At 32.4% G+C, this 25,120-nt stretch overlaps 4 protein-coding genes across 5 annotated transcripts; 1 reads left to right on the top strand and 3 right to left on the bottom strand.

The window, feature by feature from the left end:
- Positions 1-4,712: 4,712 nt before the first annotated feature.
- GMII (golgi alpha-mannosidase II) lies at positions 4,713-12,096 on the top strand. The gene is made up of 4 exons (XM_012227022.4): positions 4,713-5,413; positions 7,693-7,842; positions 8,052-8,084; positions 8,847-12,096. The coding sequence occupies exons 1-4, from the start codon at positions 4,811-4,813 to the stop codon at positions 11,583-11,585; spliced, it is 3,525 nt and encodes a 1,174-aa protein (XP_012082412.1). The 5' UTR covers positions 4,713-4,810; the 3' UTR covers positions 11,586-12,096.
- Positions 12,097-13,041: 945 nt separating this feature from the next.
- Positions 13,042-19,536, bottom strand: LOC105642237 (uncharacterized). 2 transcript variants are annotated; one of them, XM_012227009.4, is made up of 16 exons: positions 18,939-19,536; positions 18,774-18,839; positions 18,539-18,636; positions 18,353-18,453; positions 18,182-18,260; positions 17,945-18,005; positions 17,773-17,819; positions 17,550-17,642; positions 17,370-17,433; positions 16,038-16,086; positions 15,535-15,654; positions 15,293-15,440; positions 14,146-14,238; positions 13,994-14,062; positions 13,556-13,598; positions 13,042-13,454 (listed from the first exon to the last, which is right to left on the bottom strand). In XM_012227009.4, the coding sequence occupies exons 2-16, from the start codon at positions 18,829-18,831 to the stop codon at positions 13,354-13,356; spliced, it is 1,224 nt and encodes a 407-aa protein (XP_012082399.1). In that variant the 5' UTR covers positions 18,832-18,839; positions 18,939-19,536; the 3' UTR covers positions 13,042-13,353. The 2 variants fall into 2 exon arrangements, with proteins under 2 accessions (XP_012082399.1, XP_012082391.1); XM_012227001.4 differs by having other exon boundaries at positions 18,774-19,535.
- Positions 19,537-20,021: 485 nt separating this feature from the next.
- LOC149492498 (helicase associated (HA2) domain-containing protein) lies at positions 20,022-20,990 on the bottom strand. Its single transcript, XM_089716458.1, has one exon. The coding sequence runs from the start codon at positions 20,988-20,990 to the stop codon at positions 20,022-20,024; it is 969 nt and encodes a 322-aa protein (XP_089572584.1).
- On the bottom strand, positions 20,878-23,112 carry LOC105642221 (pre-mRNA-splicing factor ATP-dependent RNA helicase DEAH1). Its single transcript, XM_089716300.1, is given in 3 exon segments — positions 20,878-21,017; positions 21,088-22,181; positions 22,183-23,112. Coding segments are annotated over 3 exon segments (1,749 nt in total). The 5' UTR covers positions 22,834-23,112; the 3' UTR covers positions 20,878-21,013.
- Positions 23,113-25,120: the final 2,008 nt, after the last annotated feature.

Raw genomic sequence — 25,120 nt, 5'->3', positions numbered from 1 at the left:
ATAAAGTAAAAATAAAGAAGAAAAAGGAATAGAATGGGAAAAGGAATATATAATATGTCTAATTTTTATAGCTTTTCAAACATTTTTTGATATTTTTCTAAGATATTTTTGAATTTAAATTTTTTTTATTTGAATTTAAAATATATTCGGTAATATTAGTTATTTTAATTAGCAGTTGTAATAGCCGTTAACAGTTATATAGCAACAATATTTTTAGGAGCTTTTAGTATTTTGTTCAAAAGTTAGGACAATGAATCATTCCATCAAATGTTTAATCTCCTAGCATTTAGGGGGTTACATTTTACCTTTTAACACTCTCGTCCATTGTGGCTTAAAATTTAGATATTCTATTTGCTATTATTCTCCTTTGAGTTTGGTACTTTTATTATTTATTTGATTTTTCTTTTTCAAATTTCAAAAAAATGTCATGTTAATTATTTTATTTTGTCATTTTTTATTGTCTTAAAACAATGATAAAAGTATGTGCTCAAAATTAAATAAAAATTACAAAAAATAGATTTTTTTTTCTCACATTTTCATTTCAGTTTTATAAGAAATAATCTTTTATTATGAAAAAACAAATAAAAACAAAAAATATGATAATAATTTATAAAAGGAAAAAAAAACTCGTAACTATATAGTATATCATATTTTTTTATCAATGAGTTCACTTTAGTTCTACCGCCATAATTTAAAATTTTAAATCAACGTTTCAATATCATTTTTTATCATTTTAATTATAAAAGGTAATCAAACATCTATTTTTATCAATCATTTTTGCTTTAAACCACTACATAAATAACTAATAGCTAATAGCCAGAACAACTAACAACTGATATAATAACTCATATAATTTATAAAAGGAAAAAAAAACACTCGTAACTATATAGTATATCATATTTTTTTATCAATGAGTTCACTTTAATTCTACCGCCATAATTTAAAATTTTAAGTCAACGTTTCAATATCATTTTTTATCATTTTAATTATAAGAGGTAATCAAACATCTATTTTTATCAATCATTTTTGCTTTAAACCATTACATAAATAACTAATAGCTAATAGCCAGAACAACTAACAACTGATATAATAACTCATATAATTTATAAAAGGAAAAAAAAACACTCGTAACTATATAGTATATCATATTTTTTTATCAATGAGTTCACTTTAATTCTACCGCCATAATTTAAAATTTTAAGTCAACGTTCAAATATCATTTTTTATCATTTTAATCATAAGAGGTAATCAAACATCTATTTTTATCAATCATTTTTGCTTTAAACCACTACATAAATAACAAATAGCTAATAGCCAGAACAACTAACAACTGATATAATAACTCATATAATAACTAGTATTATTGAAGAAGCCGATAGTAGTTGCTAGTTGTTTTATTAATTGTTAACTATTAATTTTTAGCTGGTAGCTGTTGTATAGCGGTTTAAATTATAACGGTCGTTAAAAATAGTTGTTTAACTTAAAATGACAAAAAATGCATTAGTTATTTAATTAGCTGAATTTGGATGAAACAATAATGGGTATGATTATCAAAGAAATTTAATTAAAAGTTAAACGTTAAAAACTAAATATTATAATATGTAATGTTTCATAAAAGCTCTGATTGAACGCTATAATTATTATAGGTAGATTTTTTATTTTATCAAAATGTTAAAAATTAATTTAAAAAGTTGTTGTCGAAAGGGCTTAATAGAAATTGGCTTCTTGAACTTTAAAATAAAAATATTTATATCTAAAGAGACTTTTGGTTACCAAAATTTAACATTTTTTTAGGAAATTACCTTCCCAAAAAAGTAGATTTCCATAAAAGTAATTATAAGAATATTGAAATATATTGGTTAAGTGAAAATAAAAAGATTTCAATAAAATATGATAATTGTGTTTAAATAAATAATGAGAAAAAATATATAATATTATCCTTATGCTATATTTGGTAATTATAATGAAATGTAATAGAAAATATTATTGTATTTACGAAGTAAGAAATTGAATATGTAATATAATTCTTATTACTGTGTTTGCACCATGGAATATATTTCAATTCCAATTTACAGCTTTATTTGCTACTAAACAAGAAAATGGGTAACAGGTTACATTTTCATTCCATTCTGTACAGGTGTCTAAGAACTGGATTGGTCAGTATTGACTAGAAATTCGACCGAATTCAATATGGTCCAACCAAATTTTTTATATATAATACTTTTAAATATAGTTATTAAATAAAATTGAAAATATAGGTTATAAAAAAACTTTGATCTCAAATAAAAAACAGTTTCAAATTTGAATTTTACAAAAAAATAAATAATTAGTAAATAAAAAATTAATTAATTACTATAAAATATATTATTAATTTTCATATGTGGCTTTAAAGATAGACAATTTAGTTATTTTAATTAACATAATAGGACTTTGGGTTTAAAAAGGCCTGAAAATTAAAGAAATGAGTGCCCAATTTTTAAAAAGCCCAAATTTTAAAAAAAGTTCCACATTTTATGAAAATACCCAGAAATTAAATTGAACCAATTCGGTTCACTGGTTTTTAACCGATTTTCATTCAATTTACGTTGATTTTTTAGACATTCGATTTTCTTATGCAATCCAGATAGAACCATAATCTGGTTCGCAATTGAACCGGCTGGTTTGGTCCAATTTTCAGAACAATGTTTTGTGTGCTAAACATAGCCTTTCAGTGTAATTCTATATTAGAAATGTATTTGTTTACATTATATTTTATTTTATTATTGCTTACCAAATATAACCATATTTTAAATATGAACATATGCAGAAATTTTGTTACTTTAACCTTATGACACTTTTAATTTTAAGGGAGATTTATTATACTCTTAAAATTATAAATTTTAGTAATATTATACGCATTTCTATACTAACAACAAAATTTTAAGGTTTTTGCTTTTATACATAAGATATTAAGTTAATTTATATTTAGTATAACTTTTAAAACAATAATTTTTATATGTTTCAACTATCTAATAGATGTTTAATTGATCTGATTTTGCAAGTTAAAATATTAAATATGCAAAATAAAGTGTATAGATGTAATTTTATACGTTGAAGCGTTTGATGGATAAAAATAAAAGTTGAGGGTACTATAAGATTAAAATAACAAAGTGTATAAGTGAATTTATGAATTCAAGCATTTGAATATCTTTCACTTACCATAAATATCAGAATAAGTATATTAATACAATGAACTAATAATTAGTTATCGTCAAACACAAATATCGTAAAAAAATAACTCAAGAAATACAATTTTTATCTATAATTTTACAATGTTTAAATACGAGGTTAAATCCAGTTTTTAGATGAGATTTTTGCCGGATTTCTAATATAATTTTTATAGTTTTAAAATGAGTAGTAATTTCATTAGACAATAATAATATAGTTCAAATTTTAATAGCAACTTTTCTTCAATTTCCATTATTACTCATCATGTTCTCTCATTAGCTCCTTCGGATCAAAACCAAGAAGACAGATTATATTTTCTTCATTTACTGTAAATAGCAGTATATAAAATATAAGCAATTCATGAATATGCATATTTAGCTATTTTGAATTGGATGAATGGGAGGCTCATTACAAGGTTCAACACCAAGCTAGATGCCTTATGGAGTCCTAAACTTCATAACCGGAGGCTATTTATCCCTGGTGGAAAAGGCCATCTCTCTTCTACAGCTACAGATTGTGCAAGGACGGTACCTAAAAGCTCCTTAGATGGGAAAACAGGCCCCCCAAACTAAGAAGGATGATCAATCTTACATTAGTTATGACCAAATCCAAATAAATAATAGAAACGAAAAAAAGAGTTAAATTCTAAATTTCTTTTTGAATGATCTAATTTTATTGGGAAAATACAAAAATGTGATAAAGACAAATCTCAATAATGTAAATGTTGTATAAAAAAATTGAATATTCTATTCAATTTATTTGTTTAGGGTTTGTTTTCGCTTTGACAAAAATCTTAAAAAAATATATGTATCCAACCCTTTTATAAGGGAGGTAAGATCTTTATTTTTATTCGATATTTATTAAAAAAATATAAAATATTTTTTAAAAAACTCTTAATTTATTTTTTTAATTATAATTTTTTAAAATAAATTTTAAAAAGTTTTAGTAAATTGATTTTATTATTTTTATTTTTAATAGTAATGTTTATTATTATTATTATTTATTCAAGTTTCAATTTTGAAAAAGAATTTTAAAAAGCTTAAGATAAATTATATAATTTCGATTCTAACATTATAAACTGTCTAAAAACAATTTGATTCTAATTTCACATTTTTTATAATTAAAATCGACCGTTTTACAATCGAAATCGACAGTTATGAAACTGTGATCATTCGTATACATAAGTGTAAAAGTGAAATTATGTGTTACATGTATTTTTTTCCATACTTCTTAATCATCTTCTTTAAAGTCAAAATTAACAATTTTTCTTTATTGAAATCCCAAAAATCAAAAGAATAATGGACCCGAACTCTCCACAAAATTATAAATGCTTGAAATTCTATAGGCTAGAGTGAACTCGTCCAATAAAATTCCTCGCTTGACTTGGAATAAAGAAGACTCCAACCATCAAAATCAAAACATATATAAAAAATAAAATTAAAATTAAAAAGTCTTGACCTTCATTTTCTTTTCTTTTTTTTTTTTTTTCACTTTATTTTCCATTTGTTATACTTACATAGATCTTTGCTCCCTTCCGTGTTCATATGTCATATCTCATATATACCCAAAAAGACTGATTAAAAAATATACAGAAAACGGAAACATGTCGTTCTCTTCGTACATTGGGAGCAACACTCGCCGTGGAGGAGGAGCCGGCACCAGCTGGGCCCACTCACTCCTCCCTTTCACCACCGCATCCACCACCACTGGCAAATCAAAGCTTCCATCAAGAAAATTACGAAGACGTACGGCTCTGGCTAACTTCCTCTTCACCAACTTCTTTGCTATAGCACTTTCAATTTCCCTTCTCTTCCTTTTCTTCACAATTCTTCATTTTGGTATCCCAAAACCTCTTTCCTCTCCTTTCAAATCAAGACCTAGTTTTCGTGTTACTAAGTTTCGGAAGACGATCCCTCGGAAGCCTCAAATTGATAAAAGTACTAACAACGGTGACGTTTTGGGAGCTGTTGTGGATATAACGACCAAGGATTTGTATGATAAGATCGAGTTCTTGGATATCGATGGTGGGCCATGGAAGCAAGGATGGAGAGTTAGTTATTTAGGGGATGAGTGGGATAGTGAGAAGTTGAAGGTGTTTGTAGTGCCTCATTCTCATAATGATCCTGGTTGGAAGCTTACTGTGGATGAGTATTATGAGAGGCAATCAAGGCACATACTTGATACAATTGTGGAGACACTTTCTAAGGTAATACTTCAATTATAAATGAGTTGCTTGGTTGATTCTGCTTCTTAATTTATATGGGTTATTATTATTATTATTATTATTTTCTGAATCATGATTAAATTACTATATTAGTTGGAGACTTGGATTCCGGATACTAGCTTTAGTTTGATTTTTTTTGAATTGGGATTATGATGGTTTTTAGATGTAACTTATTGGTGGATGATAACGGTGCAACTGATAGCTGTATGTAATTATGGATTTGATGTTCGGTTCACAAAAATGGAATATTGCATTCGTATATGTTTCATGCCTGTGATATATATATATATATAACTTCAATTTTTAATTTTTTTGATATTCTTTATTTTGCTAATCTAATGAACTTTTCTTCCGTTTTTCTTTAAATCGTTATTTTTATTTTTAAACAAGATAGCAAATTATTTTGTTAACATCACAAACCAGGTAGATTGCAAAATCATCCCCACACCAATGCTTGGTTCCAAGCAATTTGGACAAATATATAAAAAAATTACTTTATGCTCACAACTCAGCCCAGATGCTTTTAGTATAGGCTTCTTTAGTTCTAGTCTCTCTCACACAAGCAGTTTCCATCCTAAAAACGTTATAACATTGTCTTCAAAAGTCAATTCTAGGGTTATACTAATTTTTCTAACTCTGAGCAATGTTATCCAATTCTTGATTGGAGAGACTAATGCTATCCGTTATTGAATTGTATTTTTTAATAGTTGACCAAGAGTTCAACAGCCTTCACTTGCTTCATTTTTCACCGCGTTATCTTCTGGTGAGAATCTTACCTCTGTTGTTCCAAAAACTCTGCCATGTTTGATTCCATTACAAGTTCACCGCCAAAATTTGCACACAAACATCTGAATATTATGTACGAAAGATTTAATAGCACGCAACATGCTAGCCTACGATGTCCAATTAATTGTTTTGGAAAAGGGATAAAAGTTGACGGGAACTATTTGGCTCTGGAGTCGGACTACCTGCTTTTCCACATTCTTTATGCTTTTAATGGTATCATTCAGCTCCTGCCTCAAAAGCCATTTAGATTTTAGTGGGATTTCTGATTTTGTAAAGATTTTGAAGTAGTCCAAAGTTACTGCCTGGACTTCCATTTTCTTGTCCAGCCTTCCTTTTAGCTCGTGAACTTTACCATTGATGCTTAATTATTTGCCGTTGGGTAAAGAGATACAATGCTTCGTCATCTGCTTTCAGCCGGGCAGCTCTTATTGTTAATATGTTATGAAACTGCTCTTTCTTTCTGCAGCATCCTTCAATCTTCTTTGTAGGATTCTGCCAACTTTCTGATTCTTGAGCTTGATATTTTATCGCTTGTGCTTCTCTGCGCTATTATGCTTTTCTTGTTTATTTTCCCCATGGATCCTGCACCTTCTGAAGTCAAATGCTCTCAGCTTTTCAGGACTTTCTTTCATTTTGTTTACCCTGCTTACTTTGTGTGTACTGGATTTATGACTTTAAAACTCTGTTGTTGACTTTTGCATTAGGAGCTGCAATATGTACTGGTATGTCATGTTCTTACTATGTTGGATATGGTGTATGACATTATTTGAGATGAATTCATGACATGACTCTCTTATGTAATAGACAAGTAGTCTTGGGTTTACGCGTCAAGACATGCTTAATATGTGAATCCAAATTGGTATTTCCAAATTTGGCTGGGGAATGATAACTCCTCAAAAGTCAAATCCGTTGACTGATCTTACATTCCCCTGCATCATTTCATCACTGACATAATTTGATTTAAATCAACAATGAGCACTATTGCTTCCGAGCTTTTTCTAACTCTTTTTTAATTGTTTAAGCAGACTCCTTCCACCCTCCAAACCTCTGCTTCGTATAGATTCCCAACATCTTTCAGGTTCTTAACTCAGTTTCTTTCATCATTCTAACTCCAAAGATATGTCTTGTTCTCTCAATGCTGCCGATACAGCCCTTTCCAAACCAGCACAAATATTCTGTCACGTTAAACTGCATAATCCATTTTGTCACATCAATTTCTGATACAAAAACAAGATTGAAGTAATGAAAGTTAACGAGCTCCTATCATTGCCTGATTTCTGCAAATATATGAACTTTTTATAATCTAAAGGGCATAAGTCTCTGAATGTTTTTTCTGTTCACACTTCAATTTTATCTTTACAGTTCTTTTTTTTGGTAAAATAACACACATTTCAGATGAGCTTGTTTTGCGTAAATTTTGGAAGCTTGAATCAAGCTAATATAAAGATAAGGATTGCTTGAACTTGGATTTGTAGGATGTTCGGCGGAAATTCATATGGGAAGAAATGTCTTACCTCGAGAAATGGTGGAGAGATGCAACAGATGACAAAAGAGAATCTTTTACCAATTTAGTGAAGAATGGCCAGATAGAAATTGTTGGAGGTGGATGGGTAATGAACGATGAGGTACGCAATTGAACTCATTATTTGCATAACCCAGCCTATCTTTGATCAAGTCCTGTCCAAATACTATTGAATTTGTGACCTGGTGCTTTATTTGTTTTTTGGTCAAACTTCTTGTGGTAGTGGATGGACCCTATGGGTTTCTTTATGGATTCATAGATGACTTTTATATTCACTTAATAACCAATATTTGGTTTCTTTTCTTGATGCAGGCCAATTCACATTATTTTGCCATAATTGAGCAGGTATACAGTGGAATATTTCTTTAAGTTGGATGCTCTTTTGGTGATTGCATTGATGAATTCTTGCACTCGTACTTTTATAATATGTAACCATGACAAATAGAAAATTTTGGATCTTTATCATTTTTATCCACAAAAAAAGTAGGGGGAAGGCTGCATATATCAACCCCCCTAGAGCCTACACATGTGGATGCTTCGTGCACTGTGTCGTCTTTCTTTTATATCTTCTACTGCTGTTTGATTATGTAGTTTTCTTTTTCTTTTGGTTAACAAGAAAGCAGAATCAAATGAGTAAAAGTAAAACCCCCTTCCCTATCTCTTGAAATGATAAGAACTAGTCAATTGTGACGTTTCCAGTTTGATAATAAGTTAATATTATGGTGGGAGTTAACAAATGAATTAAATTCCATTGTTTTCATCCAAGATGCACACAGGTAATGTGTGGACAATGGGTTTTGATGAGTGCATTTAGATATACTGTTAATAGTTGTTGGGGTTCGGTTAATTTCCTTTGATAGTGTTAGGCCTTCTTTTGTTCTTTTTATATTGCTCATTATATTGCTTTGACGTTACTGGTAAAAAAAAAAGTATTTCCTATTCTGCAGTTACTGAGTTGATTCATTTGATTGAACATGAGCTGGTTAGCAAGTTGAGGGGATTCATGTGTTTTGTGTGTGCATAAAATATGCCATTGATTTTCTTTTTGCCAAGGCTTGTATTTTGTGAAATATTTTTGATATAAACGTTTTGGAAATTCACTGTCAGATTACAGAGGGAAATATGTGGTTGAATGAAACTATTGGTTTTGTTCCTAAGAATTCTTGGGCAATAGATCCATTTGGCTACTCAGCTACCATGGCATATCTTCTCCGTCGCATGGGTTTTGAGAACATGCTTATCCAGAGGACCCACTACGAAGTAAAGAAGGAACTCGCACTGAATAAAAATTTGGAATACGTATGGCGACAGAGCTGGGATGCTGAAGAAACAACTGATATTTTTGTGCACATGATGCCCTTTTATTCCTATGATGTTCCTCATACCTGTGGGCCAGAGCCTGCTATTTGTTGTCAGTTTGATTTTGCCCGGGTACACGGCTTTTATTATGAGATGTGCCCATGGGGGAAAAACCCGGTGGAGACCAAACAGGACAATGTGCATGAAAGGGCCCAAAAGTTACTAGATCAATACAGGAAAAAGTCAATGCTATACCGGACTAATACTCTCCTTGTTCCTCTTGGAGATGATTTTCGTTATGTCACTGTTGATGAGGCAGAGGCTCAGTTTCGGAATTACCAGATGTTATTTGATTATATCAACTCTAATCCTATGTTAAATGCGGAAGCAAAATTTGGTACTTTGGAAGATTACTTCCAAACTCTTCGAGAGGAGGCTGATAGAATAAATTATTCACGTCCTGGAGAGCTTGGCTCTGGTCAAATTGGAGGTTTTCCATCTTTATCTGGAGACTTCTTTACTTATGCTGATAGACAACAAGACTACTGGAGTGGCTATTATGTTTCTAGGCCATTCTTCAAGGCTGTTGATCGGGTACTAGAGCAAACTCTTCGTGCTACTGAAATGATGATGTCTTTGTTACTTGGTTATTGTCAGAGGGCACAATGTGAAAAGTTGGCCACAGGATTTGCTTATAAGTTGACTGCTGCCAGGAGGAATTTAGCTCTTTTTCAACACCACGATGGCGTGACTGGTACTGCTAAGGATCATGTTGTTCGTGATTATGGACTTCGGATGCATACTTCCTTGCAGGATTTACAGCTTTTTATGTCTAAAGCTATTGAAGTACTGCTTGGTATTCGCCATGAAAAATCTGATCATAATCCATCCCAGTTTGAGGCAGAGCAGGTGAGATCTAAATATGATGTTCAGCCACTGCATAAAGCAATCAGTGCTTCTGAAGGAACCTGGCAGTCAGTTATCCTTTTTAACCCTTCGGAGCAAACAAGGGAAGAGGTTGTGATGGTTATTGCCAATGGGCCAGATGTTACTGTTCTGGAGTCTAACTGGACTTGTGTTCCAAGCCAAGTTTCTCCTGAACTGCAGCATGATAAAAGCAAGATATTTACTGGGAGGCATCGTGTTCACTGGAAAGCTTCTGTTCCTGCCATGGGGTTGCAAACATATTATATTGCTAATGGTTTTGTGGGATGTGAAAAGTCCATACCAGCAAAATTAAAGTACTTCTCAACGTCTGATTCGTTTTCATGTCCCACTCCATATGCTTGCTCTAAATTAGAAGGTGATGTGGCTGAAATCCACAATCAACATCAAACTCTCACTTTCGATGTCAAGCTTGGTTTGTTGCAGAAAATTAGCCAAAACAATGGCTACGAGAATGTCGTGGAAGAGGAAATAGCTATGTATAATAGTCCTGGAAGTGGGGCCTACCTTTTTAAACCTGATGGTGATGCTCAGCCAATTATTGAGGCAGGTGGGAACATGCTGATCTCTGAAGGCCCACTTATGCAGGAAGTATACTCTTATCCCAAAACAAGATGGGAACAAAGCCCCATTTCCCATAGTACCAGAATTTATAATGGAGGCAATACCATACAAGAGTTTCTCTCTGAGAAAGAATATCATGTTGAGCTTCTTGGCGAGGAATTTGATGACCAGGAGATTATAGTTAGATATAAGACAGATTTTGATAATAAAAGGATCTTTTATTCTGATTTAAATGGCTTGCAGATGAGCCGCAGAGAAGCTTATAATAAGATCCCATTGCAAGGGAATTACTATCCTATGCCATCTCTTGCATTCATGCAAGGATCCAATGGCCAGAGGTTTTCTGTGCATTCTAGACAATCATTGGGCGTGGCTAGCCTTAAAGAGGGATGGTTAGAGATTATGCTTGACCGCCGGTTGGTAAGGGATGATGGACGTGGCCTTGGGCAAGGAGTGATGGATAACCGTCCAATGAATGTGATCTTTCACATCCTTGTGGAGTCTAACATTTCTTCCACTTCAAATCATGTTTCCAATCCTCATCCACTGAGTCCCTCTCTCCTTTCTCATCGTGTTGGAGCTCACTTGAACTACCCTTTACATGCATTTGTTGCGAAGAACACCCAAGAGTTATCTACACAGCCACCTGCAAGATCCTTCTCCCCTTTAGCTGCTCCATTACCCTGTGATTTGCACATAGTGAATTTTAAAGTTCCCCGGCCATCAAAATATTCTCAGCTGCAGATTGAAGATTCTAAGTTTGTTCTAATCTTACAAAGGCGACATTGGGATACTTCATATTGTCGGAAAGGCAGATCACAATGCACTAGTTTTGCAAATGAGTCGATAAATCTTTTCAACATGTTCAAGGGGCTTGCAGTATTGAATGCAAAAGCAACGTCTTTGAATCTTCTTCACGAAGATACGGAGATGCTTGGGTACTCTGAGCAGGTTAACGATGTAGCTCAAGATGGGCATGTATTCATCTCGCCTATGGAAATACAAGCATACAAGTTGGAGTTGCGGCCGCACCAGTAAAAACCAAATATTAGTTTGCTTGTATCTTTGTGGATGAAGATTTTCTGAGCAGCAGAAAGCATGGATTTTTCTTATCCCTTCTGTCATCTGTCATTTGCCAACATAACCAAAGCTTCTCAGGATTCAAGAGTAATTTAGCTGCATCTATGAAATATCTGACCAAGTGAAGGGCATAGCAGAGGCTGATACTGTATCGCTGGAAGGCTACATTATTAAGTTATGAGAAGGTTTCAGCACACATTTTTAGATTTTGTGTAAACATTCTGTTGGTACACAGATGGAAAATTTTGAATGAGACATTATTTTATCGCGGGGAAACTGTTTGTTTTCCTGGCAGAACCATAGATTAACCTTGATGATATTTGAATTTTGCTGTGGTTATGTGGGTATTGTAATATATACTGCTTCTGGGATAATAATTTCGGGATGAAGAAATATATTTGTAGAGTAATGTGAAGTGATTAGGCATTAACAGTAATATCAGCAGTTTCCTTTTGTTTTTTTGTCTCAATCCTGATGAAATTCTTTACTTGTTAATCTTATTCGTCCTGAATCTGATTAATATGAAGTTTATAATATGTTCAGATCACAGGAAATGTTATATTTTTTTTTTATTAATAATCTCTTGAAATTAAAAGCATAGATAGCAATTCTGTACAATAAATAATTATACATGTGAATAATTATGAATTAAACCTAAGTTGTACTTGAATTGGAAGGATGCACTTATTTGTTTGGTTTATTTATGAATAATCTGCAACTTATATAATCATTTTTTAAAATATTTTACTTTAAATTTTTTTATTTTATTTTATATAGTATGTTTAATCTATATATGGATTATGTTTTATCCCCTTATAAATTTAAAAATTCACATCATTATTTTTCTTCTTTTTTTACTAACGTTAGTCTCTCTCTTTACTTTAACACAATCATTTCTCTACCTTACTTTTCCTTTTACCTTTCTTATTTTCTTATTTTTTTTATTTTTTTATTTTCTTAGTTATCACTTTATGCCCAATGAACTGGTATGGGATGACAAATTTGAAACTATGAGCAAATGTCAATATTAATTTACTTTTAGAGTATATTTGCAACAAATCGATAAATTTAGAATGTCTAATTCATTCCTAAGGTGCTATTGTACCTTAAAGATAAATTAGGACATAATCACAATTAAGTTATCAATTTAAGATAACTTTACGGCTAAAAGAGTTGGGAGCTATAAGAGTTCGGAGCGAAATTGATGGTTTATACATTAGGAATCAAAATCTAAGTGCATTAATATCCTTTAAGCAGATTTAAGAATTAAAAAAAAAAAAAAAGTATGGGAGCTTCCATTTTTCCTAAACCAAGGTTTACATGACTGAAAATACCCTTGAATTGTAAAAACCAAAGAGTTATTTTCAAATTCCCATTTAAGATTATTTTTTTAGACAATTAAATTCAATTTAAATAAGACATATAAATAGATGGGGGCTTCATTCTAAATTCAAATTCTTCAAACATTAAACCTCCTTAATTTAAAAAAAAAAAAAAAAATTGGTTTCTTGTATACCAAATAAGAAACAAATTCCTACTCCAATAATTGGATTCCAAACATGACCTAATGGTCTAACTGCAGGGTCATAAATAAGAAAACCAAAAGGGTCATAAAGAGAGGTGTGGTGAGAAAATTTGATGACCTCAGTTCCTGATAGCCAGTATCCATGAAGGAAAGCAGCAAAACTCAAAAATTAAAGGCTGAATAAGAACACTCTCCATTGTCTTATAAGATGGTCTCGTCCTGTAAGCTGCAGTTAAGGATCTTATTAGGAAGAACAATGCAGTTAGTAATGACAACTTCGTCTTCAACTATCACAGCTTCTCCTGCAGAAGAACAAAATTTAAGAAAAAATTAATTCAAGATTTTCTTTTTCAATGGCATTGGGGTTCCCATAGCAGACAAATTAGAAGGTGAGGACAAGTACCAATGATGGTTATTCCATGCTTTGTATTGTAGTCTCCATCAGCCTGCATAGTAATTAAACTTTAATCAGCCATAAATTTACTAACAGATCCTAATTTATAATCAGCATCTGGGACTTGATTGTTGTCAGATAACATCGGTATTTCCAGAAATTTGGGAGGCATTGAGATTTCATGCAAAGTTAACTATGTGAATATTATAAAAAAAATTAGAAACAACAAGTGTAAAACGGCTTCGTATTTGCTGATCAGGTTTTCTGATTCATTAATGAGCTTGCAGCCATTTCTATAGCTTTATTTAACTTGTAACAGGGTTATATAGTATACCTTATTGATTAAAATAAGTCGCAATAAATTAAAATGAAATAGTTGGCAATTATTCAGATATGCTTAGAGGATTAAATGCATAACATAACACTAAATCTTGTCACTTGACTTGCCTGGACTCTCGACCATCTCCCTATAGATGATTTCCAACCAATAATAGAATTCATAACAAGAGCATTTTCCTGTGAGGAGAACACAATAAATTTTTTGTTACCATGATAAAGAATTATTGTCGGAATTCTTTTATGTGGATTCAGTTCTATACCTGAAGTTCAACATCATCTAAGATGATGCAACTCCTGAGCCGCACGCCTGCTCCTACACGAACATTTGCAGAAATAGAGACATTGGGCCCAATCTGTACATAAGCAACTAATGAATTATAAGTAATATAATACACAGATAGATGAAAAACGGAGTGCTGAAAATGTGGCCCTAGCCACCTCCAACCACAAATTGCACAAACAAAGGGGGTAAAACAAGCGGAAATATGTTGGCAATTATGGCCATCCACAATATAAATCAACAAGGAGATTATTTTTTTGGTTATTTTAGAACACTGACTAGATGTTCTACAAAATAAGAATCCATAAATATATAGTTAAAGGAACAATTTATAAACGTTTGGATCACTATAGTTTAGTTTTTGAGAAGATAGATTTGGCTTTCTATGGTAGTCAGGACATTCTGTATCCCATTATAAGAGTGACCAATAAATTGATTGTTTGTCAATCACACATCCGCTCAAATATATGACAGTGCCACTCGTTTCCAGGTGGTCCACCAATTGTTTATTAGTGCAAACTGTCATGTCTTCCAAAAAACTTCTTAAAGCTCCTGAAGTGAATAACCGAATTGTGCAATTAAAAGACAAGATTGAAGTTTCAGTCAGCAATTGGTCTGTTAGAAACTAATATTTAAGCATGCTAAACATCTAGGCACCAGCAAAAGCAAACTTTATTTGAAATCATTATCACTAGACTTGATTAGTTGATCCCGATCCATTATAAGGTAAGATATAGCAGAAGCGCAGATTCCCTAAAGTTCATGAATGACCTAATTTAACTATCATGGGGCTAACTAGTTTGTGTTGTTATATGAAAGCGACTGATTAGCTGAAAGAAGAATTGGAAACCTACTTAATAAGGAAATGTTTAAACTAACGAATTCTAGTTTAAATCAGTCATTATGCTGTATACGGTGACAAAAGCTTTCGATTGCAGGCGTATAGTTCTTAGGCATGTGTATTAGCTAAACAAGCAACTGACTATACGTGAGACCAACAATTCCAGCTCCACTTAAACCCAACCCACATTTAGAGTGCAAATGGCATCATTGTTAGAATACTTTTATAACGCAATTTCATGTTGCCTTGGGGTAATGCTATGCTAATAATGAGAAAAACAAAAGACCTTTGCAGTTGGATGCACTTTTGCTGACGGATGAATATAAACATCACCAATGATGCTAGCTCTTCTAGTTCCATCCCCAGTGGCCAAAAGATGAGGGGAGGTCAATCGATATTGGGCAAGATATAAATCAGAACATTTCAAGGACATCCTGCACCATCAACAACATGTTTGCATGGTTAGATAATGGTCAAGGTTTAAAATTCAAAAGCTAAATGAAATAATAATATAAAGCGGAACTTTACCCTGGAGTTTTGATTTGTTCCCAGAAATCTATGGTCTCATATGTATACAGTTGCTTCTTTCCAGCAAGAGGTGACAAAATATCTTGATCTAACCTTACAAAATCTGCAGGAAGGGTGGTTCTGTAGGGATAAAAAAAGTGTCAATGCAAACTGCAGCTTTTAACATCAACTGATGCTTGCAAAACAAATAGATAAAAAGAAGATGTCGTACAAATACAATCACCAAGTGAATGAATCTATCAGCAAATGGAAGATCGCTATTCTAGCAAAGACTAATATAAATTATGATGGTATTCCACAATAAGGCATTAAAGCTCGAGCAGATGTATTTCAAAATCCTAGAAAGTGAAATCTCACAACAAATATATAGCTGATATGTCTCTTTTGATAGGGATAACATTTCTTCTATGATCAAATTGTATACATTCTTTCTGATGTACAACTGATATTTGAAAGAAAAGCATAGAAAAATTTAAATTTTAAAAATGTAACAAGATGTCAACCTTGTCATAGAATGGAGGCCCTCAAAACTAGATCCACGAAGTAGATTTGCTGCAAGTAACAAAACATGAGTTAGCTACTAAAATTATATCATATGGAAATTATCTGCATAAGTCGCATTCCAAATTATAAAAACCTGAAACATTTGGATATCGCTTGAGATTTTCATCGTTCATGACATGACAATACAAATGTTACATGCAGTGGAGCACCAAAGACAGGTTATGATCAGCAGCAGCGTGGATTATTCTTAAACATACAACCAGTTTTACCAAATGAAAGCATATAAAGGTTTCATTATGGATTAAACAAAATGGGGTACCAAATAAGTAAAACTTGAAATGGTTGTTTTTTCTCTTTAACAACCCAGATGATTTTCAAATGTTCCAAATACCATAAAAGAGACATGTGAAGACTAGCACTTTGCACAAAGCAACTTCTACTCTTAATATCGGTAGCATATTTCAGATTGAATAAAACCTTAAAAATAACAAGGGTTTCATCATACTTGCTGTAAAGCCCTTGGTTTGGACCAAAGTCCAGTTTTGCAAAGTAACAGAAATTGGCACCAGGGATACACTAGTAACACGCATTGTTTAGCTGAAAAGAGAGACAACGTCAATCTAAAATCAAATGTCATCCATATTTAAATGAAGGGATAGTCAAGTCATCTCTCATGAGATGGCATCAATACTGGGGGAAAACAATAAAAAGCATAAGACAAGCATCAGTAGATAAGGTAACTAAAACAGACCCTCAAGAATCTGAGCTTCAGCAAAATAGAGGAAATGTTGATGCCATTTCAAAATTCTCTCAGTACATTTAGAAGGTGACAATGAATAGAAGCCTGCATGCAACATAACAACCACTGCAATGCATTTTGCTGTTAACCCATGGTTCTCACTCATTGATGACGGCAACTTTACAACTAGGTGTTTCTTATTTATAAGAGCACCCTAATATACCTAAAGGTTCTAGCATGTCTTCAATTCATAAGAATTCTTTGGATTCAATAGAAACATTCAGCAGAACCTTCTTGGTCAATAATTGTTCAGCGTTATGATTAAAGCTTTGTGGCAAGTGCCCATTGAGGATATCAGTAAATCAGATGAATAAAATATATCAATGGAATATATTAGATAATCATTAAATTAGTTGCCCTATTACTTGAAAGGCCAAAGTAGTAAAATGATTTAAGATAAGATAGTCCTGAAATTTTGAAATTATAATAGGACCAATAAATGATCCAAATATTCAAATGCATCCAAGGCAAACTTCACTTTCAAAAATTGTAATAAGCAAAGATCCTCTTTCTTCCTGATTAGCAGACACACCTTGGATGACGGTAAAGATATCCGGGGAGAAGACGTACACTCCACAATTTATCAAATCACTTACCTGCATTGTATAAAAACTGGTTAAACCTAAGGATGACTGGGAGCACTATTTATAAAAAATAAATCATTGATATAAGTAGGTTAAAAGCTGATGGAAAAACAAAATCATGAACTTACAAAAGTCTCTGGTTTCTCTATGTAATGCAACAGTTCTTTGGTGGTAGGATCAGCAACCAGTTCCCCAAATTGATTTGCTGACTCAGCCGAAACCTACACAAGAGATAAACATGGAAAAAAAATCAAATACAAAATTTCAGAAAAATGAGAAGATATCACAATGCAGAAAGAGTGAAAGCAATAGAAGTTACTATTACAATAAATCGGCACATCATCCACCAACCTTGGTTACTAACATCGTTCCCATCCCACCATATTCTATATGTGCCTCTGAAAATCACAAGACAAACATAAGTGAACAAGATAATAATTTTTGAGCTTCCAATAACAAATATCTAAGAAGCTGTAACTGTATTATTTAGAGAAATCACAATCATAGAAAGTGCAAGACTTACCAAGAATATCTGGTAATGGAAAACTGCAGCAAACATCACAATTCAGCAAAAAGATATGTGACTGCCCAACAAAATTGAATGCTATAAACATATAAAATATCATATATTATAGAGAAGTACAAAAAAAAATATATTTTTTAATTCAATTGAGCATCACATAAATATTGGGATTCTGTCAAACCCAAAAATATACTAAAAGAAAAACAAAATCAAGAATGTAAAGTGAAAAGATCAAACCGGGCTATCTTCCATGATCATGTCTCTAAAGAAATAAAGACCACCAGCAGAGCCATGCGGTTTTTCCTCTTTCAAATATCTATAGCAACACACCCATCAACAAAAGGCCAAACTAAATGCAAACAAAAAATACTATCTTCAATTTAAAATGAACTAGTAGCTATTAAGTACCTTACTGGTACTTTGAATTCATTAGAGACTGAAGATACATATAAAGCAAATTCACGCTCCTCGTAGAATCCAACAAGAAAAATCCGAGCCAAATTTGGTATCTAATTCAAACATACACACACAAAATCATGAAAGCGAAAAAAAAAAAAGGAAAAAAAAATCAACAATTTAAATTTTGAAACAAACCCTTTTACAAGCAGAAATGTGATGGTGAACCATAGGCTGCCCAGCTAATGGGAACAGAGGTTTTGGAGTATTAAATGAAAGTGGCCTAAATCTAGTACCTGCCCACAAAAGAAAAATGAAAAAAAAAAAAGAACAAATCTTTATGTTTACTTCAACAAGAAAAATCAAAGAGATAATAACAATAATAATAATAATAATAATAATAAAAGGAATTGAAACAGCAAATCCCATTTACCTTTAGTAGGACCACCGACCATGATCACGGCCACCACCTTTTCCTCAGAATCCGCCATTCCTAAACCTTGACTCAGACCCAAACGACAAATAGTTTTAGTTAGCGATCAAGAAAGTGGAAAAAAGTGGGAAACGTAAATTGAATTTGATATCAATTTGGCGATACTGGAAACAGAGGAGGCTTTTTGAAATAGACAAATAGTTCTGCACAGAATCTACGCAAGGCGACGATATTATAGTCATATGCTGGAGCTGAGCAAAAACGATGTCGTTTGCCCTCTGCTGAATTTTGGATTCTACTGTTCTATGTTCTCCAATCAAAATGCAAGTGGTTTCAAGCATAAAAACGTATTGGAGTTTATAATCTTTGTACTTCAAATAAAATGTTAGAATTCAATTCTAGAAATTGGATTTTTTTTTTTTTCTAAAGTTCCAATTGGAATATATGGGGTTATGGTGGAGTTTTGGAAGATGGTGAAGGGCTTTTTGTGGTTGCTGTTTCTGGTCAATTTCAAGGCTTAGGTTCTGCAGATTTGGTCAAGGCTATGGCCTTGAGAGCCACTCTTCTCTGGTTGCGGTACTTGTATTTGGGTCCTGGTTGTGTTTTTATTGATTCACAACTTGTTATTAAAGCTTCGTGTTCTCATATTGCTGATAGTCTGAATTTGGCGCTGTCATCCATGACTGTAAACTTATTTTAACTAACAGGTTAAATATTTCTGTTAAATGGGTACGTCGACAAGCAAATATGAATGCTCATACTCTAGCTAGAGTACATATAACCATGCTGGTCTTCAAGTTTGGAATCAATTCCAGATGTATTATTCCATTTCTATCAATAATATTTCTTCTATTTGAAGTTTAAAAAAAAAAAAAAGAACTTGACAGTAAAGAAAAACTGGTTAATGGGATTTTTGATAATCTGAGAAATAAACAACATTAAAGACCAAAACTGCAGGTGTAGTGTGCAGTGTGCCGAAAATACTACAGCAGCAGTTGCTTATCAACTCAATCAGTAAAAAAGAAAACTGTAGCTAAAGCTAAGCCTATAGTAAACCATAATTCAGTATCCCTGGATATTATAAAGCACATTAACTTTGATTCCAACCGAAACAGATATTTAAGAACATTAAAATCATTCAAGAGTACTGAATTGCAAGGGGGAAATATTATGTATCTTTATCAAATTCAATATTTTTGAACAAAATAATAGTTGTAACTCATTATTCTTCATGAGACAATCATGGTATTACATTAGTTCCCTGCGTTTGTACTTCTTCATGATAGCATCTTCAAGTTCTCTCCCATAATAGTAATCGGGAGCGATCTCCAATAACCACTCTAGTTTGGCTTCAGTTACTTGCCTCATATATTCTTTTCCTGTAAGCACTAGCTCATGGTAAACAACCCACATTGGCCTCGGGAATGCCCTTGATAGCCCTGAATTAGGATGCAAATAGACAGTCTGAGGCTTCTTTAAAGTTCTATAGCATCCTGAAGCTTGCAAATTTGCAATATGAGGGAAAAATCCTGAAAGTATAGACTTCTTTATTGCTGTCAAGTCACTGGGATTTGATTTAAGTTCAATTCCGGCCCTCTCCATTAGACGTTGCAACTGATCCCTAATGTCCCTTGCACGCATCATACTTTTTGCTTGGATGAAGTTTTCATAACACCATTGGGTAGAGAAGTTTGTTTCCTTCCAAGAATCATAGACCCTTAGAAGGGCAATGTGGTCACCAACATGCCCAATATGAAAATTATTCCTTGCTTTATCTGCAAGGATTTGCTTACTCTTAGGATTCTTAGGACAATAAAATATAGCATTTCCAACAGAAAGCATAGCAGCGATTGTCATAATCTCCTCTGAGCAACCATATTTTTCCGAAGCTATAAGTGCCCTGGAGAGTTTTGGATCAAGAGGAAACTCCGCCATTGACCTACCGATCTTAGTGAGCTTAAGTTGACTATTCAGGGCACCCAAGACAAAAAGAAGTTGAAGTGCTTTTAGCAAAGACTCATTTGATGGTGGATCCATAAAATCAAAATTCACCAAGTCTTCTATCCCTAGGACCTTCATTGTAAGCACTGCATTTGCAATATTGCTTCTTTGTATTTCTGGAATATAATTATCTTTCAATTGCTTGTAGTGATCAGAAGTATACAAGCGAATGCACTTCCCAGGCCCTGTCCTTCCAGCACGACCAGCTCGTTGCATAGCCGATGCTTTAGAGATTTCTGTTACCTGCAAGGACTCCATATCAGACCCTGGCTTATAAAAGTCCATCTTACAATAACCAGAATCAATAACATACCTTATCCCATGGATGGTTAAAGAAGTTTCAGCAATATTTGTTGCCAAGACAACCTTGCGAGCTCCTTTCGGTGTAGGATCAAAAGTCCTAGCTTGTAGCTCTGTGGGAAGGTTAGCAAATATTGGACATATTACAAGCTCTGCAATTTTACTTCCATAATGTCTCATCTTCTCCTTCAAAGTCTCTGCTGCATTTTCAATCTCTTCTTGACCAGTCAGGAACACCAAAATGTCACCTGGTGGTTGAGTTACATGTACATGAATTGTAGCTGCAATAGCTTCCTCCAAGTAACAACTGCTCTTTGGTTGCTTGTACAATATATCAACAGGATGCTGCCTCCCTGGAATTTCAAAAATAGGAGCAAAATCAAAATAACTGGAGAACTTTTGTGCCTCAAGAGTTGCACTGGTGATTAACAACTTAAGATCACTTCTAAGCCTTGCCAAGTCTTTCACCAAACCAAATATTATGTCAGTCGATATTGTCCTCTCATGTGCCTCATCCACCATGATCACACTATAACTTTGCAAATCTGGTTCTACCATAAACTCTCTCAAAAGCATGCCATCAGTCATATATTTCAGGACTGTCTTCTTTGAAGTGCAATCTTCAAATCTAATGCTATACCCAACATCATGCCCAAGTTTCAATCCCATTTCTCCCGCTACCCTGGCAGCAACACTCATTGCAGCCACCCTCCGTGGCTGAGTACAACCAACTTTTCCGTTTTTAGTATATCCTGCCTCATGGAGATACTGAGGTATCTGTGTAGTTTTTCCAGACCCAGTTTCTCCTACAATTACCAAAATTTGATGATCCTTAATTGCTTCCAACAATTTCTCTCTAAACTGATAAATAGGCAAAGCCTTTCTGTCATCCTGAACGTTCTTTATAGCCTCAGACACCAACACTTCTTTATCCTCTATTGACTGAGAAGCTGGTAACTGGTCTCCAAGAGTGTAAATCTGATCAAACAAAAGCTGATATCGATCGCCTTCTTGTTCTCTATCTTTTGAACCAAAACTAACCATAGCTTTACGAGTCTGATACTCTTCCCATGTTTCCTCCTTTTCAGACCCACCTTTTTTTTTCACCCATTAAAGCAACTGCAAATCTCTTTCTTTGATCAACATTACCTTCTTGATCATAAGCTTCTGGTATCATGTACTCGTTAGGGTAATCATTATCACTTCTCTTCTTTACTATCTCGTAAACCTCTCTCTTATGTTTAACCTTGGAATATTCCTGTTTACTATACTTAACATTATCAAACGCAAAATTTTCATCCTCTAATTCATTTTTAAGCTCTTCCAATTTCTTTTTCTCTCTTTTCTTCAAATACTCTTGCCTCGATTTCTTTCTCAAACTGTCAATATCATCATTACGACATTCAATTTTCCTCTTCCTATCATCGCTACAGAAAACACTTTCTCTATCATCAACAATACTGATCATGCCATAATTTCTTTGATTTCTAGCCACCTTAATTAGTTCTTTTTCCTCTTTGTCATACAAATTCAACCTGGAAATTCTGTGCAGCAATTTATCGAACAACGCATGTGCAAAATCTTGGATTTGGTTAGTGGTATGCATACCTAATTCAACAAGCTTTTCCACAATGTCTTCCGGCTTTGATGCTTGCTTGCATAATGCGGTCACATAGAGAACTGTCGTGGGGTTAGAGGAGCCAAAAACTGACACCGATGTATCTGAAACCAAGTTCTTTATAGAAACGTCTAAAACCATGGTCGATTAATTGAAGAAGGACGAAAAGGAGGGAGAAGATGGAATTTGTTAGATCAAGAAAAGGTTAAAAATTGGAATTTTATTATACATATACAGAGATATAATCCTTTTAAGATTCGGTTTCTTGAGTTGGAATTCTTGATGGTTGTCAAGCTTCTGTTTCTTTTTTTCCTCCGTCCAATTTCTTGGAGTACAAGTAGGCGATCACTTTTCGGTTTTAAAACTGAAAATCTAATTGAATAACTTTAAATCTGAATTTTTTTGGATTAAGTCTAATCCGGATATTTGGTATTTTTTATTTAAAATAAATGAAAAAATTAAATCCAACCAAATGAAATAAATTTATCTAACCTAATAAAGTGAAAATAATTTTTTTATATATATTTTTTTTCTTTTGAGCATTAGGATTAGATTGGATAGCTTTTAATATTTTGTTGTATATGTGGTTGTCTATAACACATTGAGTATTTCATAGAACAATTATTTTATAGGATATTGTAATAAATGTTATATTTAAATTTTTTTTTTTTAAAAAAAATGTAAGTTTGACTTCAAAATTAAAATATATCATTTTCATATTCATTTATCAATTTATCCTTTTATTACGGTCATTGTCGTCATGATTATCGTTGCCGTTACTGTTGTTGTTTTTAGTCCTCGTCGTCTTTGTTGAATCATAGAAGCAATATAAAGATAGTTTGGAGATTATTGATTTATTTTTTATAAATACTGAGCTCTCTTAATTATATATTTTTTGGCATTTTATTAATATAAAAAATTAATTTCTGATATTTGTTATGTTACCCCTAGTTTTATTTGGATGAATTGAAGGTGTAAATGGATCATTGGGCTTAGTTGCCAGTGGCTCGGTGGGCTTGGGTTACAACGATGATGAAGATGTTTTGATGGAGTTTGGACTGGGTAAAAAAGGCCGAAAAGTTCAAAAAGACATTTCAAATTTAAATGACATGCAAATTGTGGATGGGGATGGGCTTTTATTGGCCCAACTACTCATATTCTCTCTATTACTGCTCATTACCCATCTAATTTTATTGATATGAGAATTATGCTTGAGGAATTCCTAATTTAGATTATTTGAACTCTTTTAAATAAAATGATACTAGAATAAAAATAATTCAAACTAATGACTTCCTCAATAAATAGTTTAATAATTAATGTATTTTTCTTTCTTTTTTTTTTTTCTATTTTAACTCAATTAGTAAAATTTATTTTAGAGGGATGCCAATTACTAATTGTAAAATAATATAAGACCATTTACAATTATGATGCACTGTATAAGAAGAATTTTTAATCAAATTGAAGAGTTAACGGGGTCCTTAGTAATGTAATTCGGATACCGGTGGTTTACACAAAAAAAAGGTAATACCCATTTTATCTAAAAATATGAGTCATTCAAGGTTTTCATACGAGGATTAAATAAGTCATTAATTATCCTAAATTACAACAAAAGTAATGGTAATTCAACTAAGTTGCATTTTATCTCAAAACCAAGAATAGTTTGTGAAGATAATTTATTGTTTTTAACGTAATTAAGGATAATATTGACAAAATCATGCTAGGCATGATCACGGTTCCAAAACCACTGGTTTTGGTTTCAAAAAAGTGGAACTAGAACCGAACAGTTTTTAGACGGTTTTAAAACCGCCAGTTTTGATTCGGTCGGTTTGGAACCGGATTTAGATAATTTTTTTTTTATCCTTTTAAATTTTTTTAGCTAAATAAGAAAATTAATAATAAATAATAGTATTAAATTAAAAAAAGACTAAAAGAGTAAATTAATAGTTTTAAAATTTATTAAAAAATTATAACTACACCAAACATAAATTTAAAATTCTTTACTAGTATTTAATTTCTATAAATTTAAATTGATAGACATGTCAAAAAATAGACTTGTATTTAATTTATATTATAAGAAAAGAAATGATAGGAGAAATTCAATGGACTTTAGAGAAAAAAAATGATATTGTGAAAAAAAAGGAAGATTATTAAGGTATTTATAGTTAACTTATAAATTTTTATTCATAAAAATACCTTTTAAATTTTCCGTTTGTTTACCGTTATAAAGGATAAAAATGTCCTTTAATTTTATTTAACAATTAACCAAAAATATCATAATATGAATTTTTTATTTCAAAATATACCCTTCAAGTAGCCATTTTTTTACCATTATAAATGAGCAAAACGTCTTTTTATCTAAATTAAAGTTAAAAAAATTACAATATAAATTTTTATTCCAAAAAATTTTGGTCAAATTGCCTCTTACCGT

This window comes from Jatropha curcas, chromosome 11 (assembly GCF_041381405.1).
Source record: "Jatropha curcas cultivar XTBG-Jc1 chromosome 11, XTBG_Jcur_1.0, whole genome shotgun sequence".
Taxonomy (NCBI): Eukaryota; Viridiplantae; Streptophyta; class Magnoliopsida; order Malpighiales; family Euphorbiaceae; genus Jatropha; species Jatropha curcas.
This window is presented reverse-complemented; position numbering and strand designations above follow the sequence as displayed.